Source organism: Sorex araneus, chromosome 5 (genome assembly GCF_027595985.1).
Source record: "Sorex araneus isolate mSorAra2 chromosome 5, mSorAra2.pri, whole genome shotgun sequence".
In the NCBI taxonomy this organism is placed as follows: domain Eukaryota; kingdom Metazoa; phylum Chordata; class Mammalia; order Eulipotyphla; family Soricidae; genus Sorex; species Sorex araneus.
This window is the reverse complement of record NC_073306.1, coordinates 57,874,823-57,886,845: the sequence shown is the minus strand read 5'-3', so window position 1 is coordinate 57,886,845 and position 12,023 is coordinate 57,874,823. Positions and strand designations below refer to the sequence as shown.

The window sequence follows — 12,023 nt, the reverse complement described above, 5'->3', positions numbered from 1 at the left end:
CATCTCCCAGGGCCTAAAAATGCTTCTTCTTCTTCTCTCTCTTTTTTTTTTTTTTTTGCTTTTTGGGTCACACCCAGCGATGCACAGGGGTTGCTCCTGGCTCTGTGCTCAGGAATTACTCCTGGCGGTGCTCGGGGGACCATATGGGATGCTGGGATTCGAACCCGGGTCAGCCACGTGCAAGGCAAATGCCCTATCCGCTGTGCTATCGCTTCAGTCCCCTAAAAATGCTTCTTGAGGAACATTTTTATTGATGAGTTGTGCTGCCTCCACTAAGCCCCAAGTTGTCCCCTCAGCAAACACGCTGTCTCTCTTTCTTGCTCTCAATCTTGCTTGAGTCTCATCCCCAGGAGGCAGAGAAGCTTCTTTCCTGCCTCTCTCAGAGGTGGGCGGGGCCCGAGATCAGTGGCAGCAGGAAATTGGGAAGACAGGCAGGCAGAGGTCAGGGATCAGGGGGTGGAGACTCTCCCTGTCAAAGACAGCTCAGGGAAGGTGGCTGGGACAGAGCAGTCCTTAGGCAGAGGTCCCACAGAAAGACTGCTGAGGGTCTTTCAGGCCAGCCTGCTGGATCCACTCGCCTTCAGTCCTCTTTTCCTCAGGTGGGGCTGCTGGGCCTTTGGAAAGCATCTACATCCACCACTATACCACCAACACACACTTTGGGAGTCTTTGAGCCAAGGGCCCCATTCTTAGTAGGTGAGGGAAGGTCGGTATCTTGTGGGCTGTGACAGCTGTCACCCGTAGTCCTGGAAAAATACTGGCTCTGTCAAACTCATCTAGATTTAAATACCATCTCATCTTGCTGTGCCATCTCGGACACATTCTTCTGTGCACCTGAGCCTCATGTTCCTGCAGGAATGAGCAAGTTAATAGAAATAATGACCATCGCTGATGTGTGAGGAGGGTTTCTCTGCAGTGGTTCTCGTACAACCCTAGCACCCCGGGCTAGCATGTAGGTTAAATTGGGATGAACCTCCCTCCATGAAGGGCTGAGAGACTAACAAGTAGGAAGCACCCAGCTACCATCTCGCCCCAGACTGTTAGGGAAGCAAGAAATTGTAGGTTCTGAACCCAGGCCCCCAGACACCCTCACTTGCACATTAACACAGCACCCTGAGGTCTTGGCAACCTGGTAGAGTGCCATAAAACAGTTTGATCGCAGCTAACAGGGGGTCCAAGCAATCAAGGAACATTAATTTTTACTGGGGGGTGGTGGTTGTGGTGCGTTTAATACACCATCTTCACTCATTGCAAGGAAGGGGGGTGAGGTGGCTATAGGAGACAATTTCACAAAGCATGGAGTGCCTGGAGTGTCCTTATTTTGTGTGTTTGAAATGAAATGGGTTATGGGAAATCACGGTATGAAAATATCATGCAGCCTTGACACCCAAGGACAGTAGATACAAGGGCCAGGGGGATTGCCCCATAGCTGAAAGCCTGCTTCATGAGCGGAGGGGAGAAGGCAGATGGAATAGAGAAGGGATCACTAAGAAAATGATGGCTGGAGGAACCAGTTGGAATGGGAGATGAATGCTGAAAGTAGATAATGGACCAAACATGATGACCTCTCAGTGTCTGTGTTGCAAGCCATAATGCCCAAAAGTAGAGAGACAGTAGGGGGAATATTGTCTGCCATAGAGGCAGGGGGAGGGTGGGAAAGGAGGGGTATACCCGGGATATTGGTGGTGGGGAATGTACACGGTGGAGGGATGAGTGTGTGATCATTGTGAGATTGTAACCCAAACATGAAAGCTTGTAACTATCTCACGGTGATTCAATAAAATTTTAAAAATTTAAAGAAAAGAAAAGAAGAGAAAAGAAGAGAAAAGAAAAGAAAAGAAAAGAAAAGAAAAGAAAAGAAAAGAAAAGAAAAGAAAAGAAAAGAAAAGAAGAGATCATGCAGTCTTTGAGGGAGCTTGTCTTGGGAAGAGAGAAAGCTGAGATTTGGTGTCGCTGCCGCCAGGGGTGGGGTCTGTCTGCCCTCTCTGGACTGGAACCTCTTCCCTGAGTGGTGGATCAGGGCAGCGCCCACCAGGGGAAGGAGTCTTCCAGTTCCTGTCCCAGCAAGCCTTCTTCCTGACCTGTCTGGCCTTGAGCAGGCATGTCCTGAGCTCATGTTGATGACAATAATTGGATATGAAATAAGCATGGAGGCAGGCTGGGGGCTGCTCAAACTCCTTATAGCGCCCGCTGCCTGATCAGCTAGGGAGAGATGTCCCAGGTTCAGCTCAGCAGCCCAAGAAGTAGGAGGCAAGACGTGTGTGTGTGTGTGTGTGTGTGTGTGTGTGTGTGTGTGTGTGTATCTGTGTGAGGGAGCTGGGGGAGGTGCTAGGGCCATCCCCTGCTCATTCATTCATTCATTCATTCATTCATTCAGGTGCTGTTCTAGGAATAAGTGCTAAGCCAGAGAATAGCAAACTCCCCACCCCCAAATCCCCAGTTTTCTTGAGCTCACATTCAGGTATGTGGAGGTAGAGGGAGGAGAGCAAGATAGACAACGAGGAGATAAATCAACGATATATTGAATAATGAAGAGTGATGACTAAAAGAAGAATAAAGTGTTGAGGCTTCAATTTTATTTCAGTTTTCTGGTGGATTTTCAAACGTGTCCTGTTTGCTCACTGTTTTCCTTTTCCTTGTTGTTAATCCAAGGCAACTGTGATTTTACAATCCTGTTAGTGATAGGGTTTCCCCTTCCACCCTTGTCCCCAGATCCCCCTCACAAACACCCCCCACCCGCCGCGCCGAGTCTCACTCCCACAATGAGTTCTGCTCCATAGAACAGTTCTTAGGTTCTGGGCTGGTTGGTTGGTTTGAAGCAATTTTAGGTAAGGGTGATACTTCGGTGGAAATCTAAAGGAGGTGAAGGAAATCCCAGGGAGAAATGTCTTCTGCAGAGAAGAAGCAGTGAGTGCAAAGGGCCTGAGGCAGAAATGAGCAGAGGGGGTAGAGCGGGACCAGGAGGGTCTCGGCGAGGACCAGCACCCGCGCCCGCCGCCCCGCGCCTAGGCCACGCCCCTCCCGTGCGGGCCCGCGCGACGGCGTTGCCATGGCGACGCGCGTACACAGGCCGGTCGGGGGTGCGGGGTGCGGGCGCCGGCTGGACACTCCGCGGGAGCGCGGCCCGGCGGCCTCGCCCGGGGAGCGGGCCCGGCCCCTCCAGAGCCCGCCGGCCTCTGGGCAGGGACCACGCCGCGGACTTCCTCCTCCGCCCGGGTGAGCGCGGTCCGCGAGGGCTGCCGGGGGAGTGTGTGGGGGGGGGGGGCGGGGGGGGCGGCTCCCTGGGAACCAGGTAGGACTGAGCGGGCCCTGCGGGGTCGGGAGCTGGGAGCTCGGATGTTCCGGTGAGTCGGAACCCGTCCAGGATCCGGGAGCACCCGAGGGCAGGTGCCCGAGCCACTGCACGGGCGCCTGCGCCTCACCCCTGCCCCTGGAACCTCAGTCCCCTCCTAGGCCACCAAGGGTTTCTCCGGGACTCCCCTGTATATAGACAACATCACACACACACACACACACACACACACACTCACATACACACTCAGTCCCCTCCTAGGCCACCAAGGGTTTCTCCGGGACTCCCCTGTATACAGACAACATCACACACACACACACACACACACACACACACATACTCACATACACACTCAGTCCCCTCCTAGGCCACCAAGGGTTTCTCCGGGACTCCCCTGTATACAGACTACATCACACACACACACACACACACACACACACACACACACACATACTCACATACACACTCAGTCCCCTCCTAGGCCACCAAGGGTTTCTCTGGGACTCCCCTGTATACAGACAACAACATCACACACACACACACACACACACACACACACCCCTACCCCTTTCTTGAGGAATTTCTACCTACAGATCTATGGCCACTGAAGACAACCCTTAAATGGAAATTTGCTTTGCTTCTATACTCCTGTTCAGTTGTGATCAAACTGAAGTGATGCATATATAGACAACATCCTGCAGTGCCCAGTGTCCCCACTCACAACATACACATGCACACGCGCGCACACACACCCCTTCACACACACACACACACACACACACACACACACACCTACCCCTTCCTTGAGGAATTTCTGCCTACAGATCTCTGGCCACTGAAGACATAAGCCTCAAAAGGAAATTTGCTTCTCTGCTCCTGATCAGTTCTCATCCATCTGTAGTGATGGAAGTGGGTACAAGTGATTAGGGCTCTTTTACTCTGTCAACAGCTGGGTCCTAAGGCACTGGAGTCAGAAGACAAATTAGACTTTAGCACATTCAAATGGCCTAGTGGTTTCAGGTAGTGTCAGGTAGGGGGAGCAATGACACCTGACAAAAGATGAAGAAATGTAGTCCAAACTATAGCACTGTCCTCTCATTGTTCATCGACTTGCTCAAGCGAGCACCAGTAACGTCTCCATTGTGAGACTTGTTGTTACTGTTTTTGGCATATTGAATACACCATGGGTAGCTTGCCAGGCTCTGCCATGCAGGCAGGATACTCTCAGTAGCTTGCCAGTTTCTCCAAGAGGGACGGAGGAATCGAACCTGGGTCAGCCACGGGCAAGGCAAACGCCCTACCTGCTGTGCTATCGCTCCAGCTCCAAGTAGTCCACACAGTCCAAACAAGAGAGCTAAAGAAATAGAATATAAGTGGCCTTTTTTTTTTTAATCATCTAGGAAAGCTACTCAAGGGGAAATGAAGAGAATTTATGTCAAGGATTACCGGCCCTCTGGTTGCCTCTTATTTTGCGTCTCTGTTCTTGCAGCAAGCATATATTGAGTGTCTGCTTTATGTCAGGTGCTGCTCTGGGTGCTGGACAGGGGTTACTGAGCAAAACTGAGGTGGCTGAGGTTTCAGCCTGCCTTCGAGGTGACAGACAAGTCAGCCTGTTCCGAATTAATAAATAATTCGGAGAACAATAGAAAACACAGAGTCTCCTGAGCCAGAGACAGAAACTGTCACACAGCGGATGCTGCAGACCTCAAGATTTTACACTGGTATCACTTCCCCTTGCACCACAAGACCTAGTGGTGGGGGAGGGGGTGCAGAAGAGCTGGATTTGGTGCCATGTTCATGTTCCAGACCGACAAAACAACACAAGCTTCAAGCTTAGGAAACCCCTGTCTCTGAAAGCTCTGCCCGAGGGAAATATCATAAACAAACCTGCCCTCCTGGACGGGACCCTACCTCTGGCCTCCAGGTTGTTGGTAGGCAAATATCCCTGGAAATGTGGTCCGGGATAAAAATATGCCCCTGCCTTTACTCCAACAACAGGGACAAACACAAAAAGCCCTAAATAATTATATTAAAGAAAATCAATAAAGTCATAAAGACACAGTCTGGCCTGCCGGGACGTGTAGCTCAGCTGGGAAGAAAACAAACAGCAAAGGAACAAGATGTCTAAGCAGCGTGTGCAAGGACGGAGAGGGAAGAGCACTTCTTCAGCAGGAGTGAGGCAGGAGTAGTTGGTGGGAAGTGGGGTGGGGGGAAGGGGGAGGGGGGTCTGATCAGAGGAAAGGCCTTGGGAACACTGGGGGAAGAGCATCAGACATGTGCATCGTCCAAGTTGCTTATTTATTCATCTAAATGGAATCACCATGAGATACATAGTTACAAAGTTGTTCATGATTGGGTTTCAGTCATATAATGTTCCAAAGCCTGTTGCTTTACCCAGTGTATATTTCCCAGCAACAACAGGCCAGTTCCCCAACCCCCATCCCACCTGTCTCTTCCTCCTCCTCCTTCTCCTTCTTCCTCTTCTTCCCTTCCTCTTCCTCCTCCTCCTCCTCCTCCTCTTCCTCCTCCTCCTCCTCCTCCCTTTACCTACTTTTAATGCTCTGTTTATATCCAAAAAGATCATCTCAATCTATTATTGTCATAATAATCCTTTGTCTATCCTAGCTGTCCTTCACCCCCACCCCCTACCCACCCCCCAGACACTCTTGTGGCAAGCTTTCAACCATTTACCAGTCCTTCTGGCACCTGTTTTACCTGGCCTTGGATATTAGCCTCATTATATATATATATATATATACATACATATATATATACATATATGTGTGTGTGTGTGTATATATAGAGAGAGCGATAGCACAGTGGGTAGGGTGTTTGTCTTGCACGTGGTTGACCCGGGTTCGATTCCTCTGTCCCTCTCAGAGAGCCAGGCAAGCTACCAAGAGTATCCCACCCGCACGGCAGAGCCTGGCAAGCTACCTGTGGCATATTCGATATGCCAAAGACAGTAACAACAAGTCTCACAATGGAGACGTTACTGGTGCCCACTCAAGCAAATTGATGAACAATAGGATGACAGTGACAGTGATATATATTCCACAAATGAATTCAGTCATTCTATATTTGTCCCTCTCCTTTTGACTCAGTTTACTCCCCATGATACTTTCCAACTCCGTCCATTTATAAGCAAATTTCATAACTTCATTTTCCCTAACAGCTGCTTAGTTTTCCATTCTGTTGATATGCCATAGTTTCTTTATCCAGTCATCTGTTCTCGGGCACTTGATCATCCATGTTTTGAGTGTGAATCTGATGTAATTTTCTGTGCTTTTCCTACAGAAGAGATAGCCCTGCCCATTGTACATTTTAGATGAATTCGACTTAAACATGTGGCTTGACAACACAGTCCTTCCCACTGAAAAGTGAAGTGATTTGATTTCCAGAGAGCATGCTTCTTTTGGAAAGAGAAATGCCTTCCCCTGATACTGGTGGCAGAGAAACTTAACATTTAAGTGTATTTCTCACAATCTGTTGATATTAAAACTCTGTGTGAGGCAGCACGAGCCTCAGCATTCAAAGAGAATGAACAGCTCACCATGTCTGTATTCCTCTCATTCCCAGGGAGGATTGTCCCTCCCTTTCAGAGGATGGGGCTTCTGGTTTCAAGAGTTTCTGTCTTTGCATGTCCAAAGTCTCCATCATTGGGGCTGGAGTGATAGCACAGCGGGTAGGGCGTTTGCCTTGCACACGGCCGACCCGGGTTCGATTCCCAGCATCCCATATGGCCCCCCAGCACCGCCAGGAGTAATTCCTGAGTGCAGAGCCAAGAATAACCCTGGGCATCTCTGGGTGTGACCCAAAAAGCAAAAAAAAAAAAAAACCCAAAAAACAAACAAACAAAAAACAAAGTCTCCATCATTGGTGCCTCCTCCCGCACCCCCATACCTAACCTTCTCTCCTCTCTCTCTCTCTCTCTCTCTCTCTCTCTCTCTCTCTCTCTCTCTCTCTCTCTCTCTCTCTGCTCCACTCTCCCCCACCCAGCAGCAACAGAGGGATGAGGGAGAGCTGCCACAGGAATGTATAGTAATTATCAGCAAAGGGGCAGCATTTCCCCCTCCCCACACCCCCGCCACTCAAGGGCCTAAACCTGTCCTGGTTTCCGTTTCCCATCTGTAAAGGGGGCCTATTCTGCACTTTCCCCTTCAGGGTGGTTTTGAGAACAAGGAGAAGCAGAATGAGAAGGGAAAGGGTACCAGGCCCTTAGCAGGGGCCAGTCAGTAATGATGCTGGAGATGTTGATGAAGAGCAACTTCAGGAAGAGACTTTGGCCCTTTGTGATCCTAACTACAGGAGGGATTTTCTGTTTGTTTGTTGTTGTGGGGGCTATACCCAGCGATGCTCAGGAGTTCCTCCTGGCTCTGAACTCTGTAATTATTCCTGGTGGTTCTTGGGAGACCATCTGGGGTGCTGTGCATCAGGCCTGGGTTGGCTGCGTGCAAGGGAAGCACCTTACCCACTGTTCTGTCTCTGGCCCCACGTGAGGATTATTTTTATTCATAGTTCCACAGTTTCGTAGTTCAGTCCCCTTTCAGCAGCTACAAAGAAGAGAAGTACTTTTCTGTGTAGAGGTTGAATCAAGTTGAAAGCATTTCAACTCAGAATTCAGGCAACGTATGGATGGCCGTGAATATTTTGGAATGTATTGAAGTCACTAAAAATTTTTATTTATTAATTTTTCTTTGCAGTGTTTGGGATTGAACTCAGATCTTAATACATGCAAGGTATGTGCTTGGTCACTGAGCCTGAAACTTTTCTGCGAATAAAAAAGAAGTATATACAGGGTCAGAGCAATGGAACAATGGGCAAGATACTTGCCTTGCATGTGTCCAACCTGGGTCTGAGTCCCAGTGCCATAGATGGTCCCCAGAGCCCCTCCAGGAGTGATCCCTGAGCATGGAGCCAGGAGTAAGCCCTGAGCACAGCCAGGTATGGCCAAGAATAAAAGCATATAAGGGGATAGAGAATAGGGAGACGTTACGGGGGTTAACGCATGGGCTTTGCTTGCAGTCAGCCCTGATTCAGTCCCTGGCACTACATGGTGCCCTGAGTATTTCTGGGTGCAGTCCCGGGGGTCCCCAAGCACCATACTGTAATCCTGACAAGCTTCGGTAACCCTGACGCCACAGACACTGAGTGAGCTGCCTTCCTTGGGCCTTGCATTGAACCAACAGCACTGTTGGCCAAGAATCACCAGTGGGACCCCTGGGTCTCCTGAGCACTGCGTGGGTGCCTCTTTCGCCAAAAAAAAAAAAAACAGCATATAATCGGGATCTGTGTGATAGCTCAGGTGTTTGATGGCCAGCACTTAGAGTCCAGAGTTTGATCCCCACCACTGCGTGGTTTGCCCCCACTAGCACCACTGAGTGTGGCTCCAGAGGCCCCCCCACTCCACTGGAGAGGCCTAGGATTCCCAAGCTACCCCGGGAGAGGACTCAGCCTTAAAAAGAGAACAGAAAGAGAAATTCATCAGCCATTGAATGTGATAAAGCAAATACAGCAAAAATTTAGCTCAGAATCTAGTTGGTGGGTCTAAAGGAGTTCATATCCATGATTTAACTTTTCTACAGTTTTTTTTTAACTTTTTCATAGTAAAAAGTTAGGGGGAAATATGTGCACAGTCCTGAGCATGATGTGACCAAGATATAATCTGGATATCTTGCCTTTAGAAATTATTTTCTTATCTGACTACGGGAAGACGTGGTTTTGGGGAAAGTATGGAATGCCCACCTCCTCAGTGACCAGTTGTCAGCACTTTAAGAGGCTCTGTAGCTTACAGTCTTGCACACAGTCCCATCAGGCAAAGATTAAAAGCATTAGCTATTAAATTAAAGATGTGGTTAGCAGGTAACTTCACATATATCACTGCATTTCTCACAAAACCTATTGGGATACAGAGCATTAGAAACCCCTTTATACAGATGAGGAAACTGAGGCATAGTGCCACTAAGTAACTCATCCAAGATTCCAGAACTAGTAAGTAGTGGGATAAGAATTTTGATCATGAATACTTGATAGATCAAATTAACGAAAGCCATACAAAGTAAGGGGAAGTATACAGCAATTATCAGTGGAATTCTAATTTGTTGTTATACTAATTTGGGTAGTATTTGTTCTGTGAGTTACATGAAAAGTGTACCGTACTTGATTATCAGAACCAAGCACATTTAAGCGAGTTATTAACTTTAAAAAATCATCCTAAGGGGCTCGAGAGACAGTACAATGGGTAAGGCGCTTGTCTTGCATATGGCTGACCTGAGTTTAATTCCTGGCACCCCGAATGGTCCCCCCCAAGCCCACCAGGAGTCATTCCTGAGTACAGAGCCAGGAATAATCCCTGAGCAGTGCTGAGTATAACCCTAAAACCAAGCAAAAAATTGTAAAAATCAAATCAACTTTGGAGTATAGGGTTTACGGTGCTTGTCTTTCATCAGGAGGCCCTGGTCCCATTCCTGACACCAGTTATGGCTCCCTGAGCACCACCAGGAGTAAATTCCAAGTAACAATGAGTGTCACCCAAATACAGCCCAAAGTACAGAACTAGAATTGTGATCATTGGATGGGAGATGCATGCTGAAAGTAGATAATGGACCAAACATGATAACCTCTCAGTGTCTGTGGTGCAAGCCATAATGCCCAAAAGGAGAGAGAGAATATGGGGAATATTGTCTGCCATGGAGCAGGGGGAGGGTGGGAATGGGGGGTATACTGGGGATATTGGTGGTGGGGAATGTGCACTGGTGGAGGGATAGATGTTTGGTCATTGTGAGATTGTAACCCAAACATGAAAGCTTGTAACTATCTCGCAGTGATTCAATAAATTTTTTTTAAAAATAAAATAAAAAGGAATTGTTATCATTGTTAAGCCCCATCTACCACTCCTACCTCTACCGATACAGACATTATATGTGTTTCCTTAACTTGTTCAAAATATGTGACTAAATAATGAGAAGACTGCATTTGTTTCTAATCAAATTTTTCTGAAAACCTTATCCAGGGAAAGCAGAAAGTATGAAAGCCTATCTAAAGAGCGCAGAAGGCTTTTTTGTCCTGAATAAAAGTACTACAATTGGAAGGCACGCAAACTCAGACCTGGTCATAGAGGTAAGAAGATACCCTGCCAGTTCCCATCCTCCCCATCCCCGTCTCTGTTCAAGCACAACCTCTCTGCTTTCCTCGATGAGCCACTAGCTAACCAGATGCGGGAGGAGCTGAATTTCCCTGGTGTCCAGCGTGAAAATGAGGCCAATTCAGTGTGTGGCATGTCCACTGGCCTGGACTGCCCATGTCTAATGGGGATGGTTTAGAAAATGGGCATGGACCAGGTGACCTGACAGCCACCTGCTCCAGGCCTGGTAGCCAGGGTCACCTCAAGTGTCCAGAGTTCCATCCCCTTTCCAGAACTCTCTGGAGACTGTCATGGCCCCACACCAGCCGGCCCACCAGAGCCCTGCAAGTGGTGAATGGGGATAAACCCTGGGCTTAGCGTTCTTTCATTTCATGCTCTGAATCAGCTGTGGTTTGGTCCAGAGCCAACAAGTTGGAAGAAAGGAAAGAATCATAAAAAAAAGTGGCTTTGAGCCTTTTTTAAATATTGAAAAGGGCTGAAATACTGAAGCAGAGAGGGACAGTGGAATCTCTATCACTGTGAAAGACACTTCTGTCTCAGACCTCGCTTAGTAGACTATTTTTAACTTTTTATTTTGAAAAATTGTAGATTCAGAGGAAGTCCAAAACTAGTAGAAGGATCCCTGGTACCCCTTCACCCAGCTTCCTCCAAGCTTCCTTACTTATTACCTAATTATAATAACTATCACAGCCAGGGAAATCGACATTGGTACACAGTGTGTCTGTAGTTCTGTGACCTTTTATCCCACGCATAAATAGATTCAGATGCAGTCATCAAATACAGAATATTCCATCATCAAAGCTCTCCCATGGGATATGACTTTATCATCACAATAAGGACATCCCCAAGCTCTGACAACCACCAATCTGTTCTCCAGTCCTATAATTTTTAGCATTTTGAAAGTGCTCCATAAACAGAATCATAAATGTGTGACCTTTTGAAATTGGTTTCCTCCCCTTGGCATAATGCCCTTTTAATCCATTAAGGTTGTTGGATCATTTTTTTTTATTGCTGAGTAATAAATAGTTCGTGATGATATAAATATACCACTGTTCAGCATTCACATATTTCCAATTTGGGGCTATTAAAGATAAATCTATAAACATTTATATATGGATTTTTATGTGAACATTGGTTTTTATTTCTCTGGGGTAAATGCTCACGAATGCGGTTGCTTGATCATATTGTTAAGTATACATCTGACTATTGATCATATTGTTAAGTATATATCTGACTATAAAGTATCAGACTATTATCCCACGTGGCTACCATTTTATATTCCTGCAGCGTTGTATAAGCCATAGTTTTACTTGCATCCTCAATAGCAATCAAGTTTATCAGCTTTTTATTTTAGCTCTTTTGTAAGCTAAAACAAAATGTCTTATGATGAAGAGAGTAGGATATATCATCCTGGTCTTCATCTGCATTTTGGAGTGGCCACGGACTTGAACTCCTTTTTCTGTACTTTCTTGGTGTTTGCATATCTTCTTTGGTGAAATGTCAGTTGCTCTTTTTCAAATTGGATTCCCCTTTTTATGGTTGAGTTTTGAGAGTCCGTTAAAATATATTTTGATATGAGTTCTTTAT

The 12,023-nt window shown here is 47.3% G+C and overlaps 1 protein-coding gene across 1 annotated transcript in view; it reads left to right on the top strand.

The window, feature by feature from the left end:
- The first annotated feature begins 3,091 nt into the window (after window positions 1-3,091).
- The window catches only part of FHAD1 (forkhead associated phosphopeptide binding domain 1), a 131,213-nt gene continuing 122,281 nt past the window's right edge, over window positions 3,092-12,023 (top strand). The window contains exons 1-3 of the mRNA XM_055139446.1: window positions 3,092-3,216; window positions 7,996-8,031; window positions 10,305-10,411. Of these exons, the coding sequence (XP_054995421.1) occupies window positions 8,025-8,031; window positions 10,305-10,411 (114 nt within the window). The 5' untranslated portion in view covers window positions 3,092-3,216; window positions 7,996-8,024. The remainder of the gene's footprint in view (window positions 3,217-7,995; window positions 8,032-10,304; window positions 10,412-12,023) is intronic.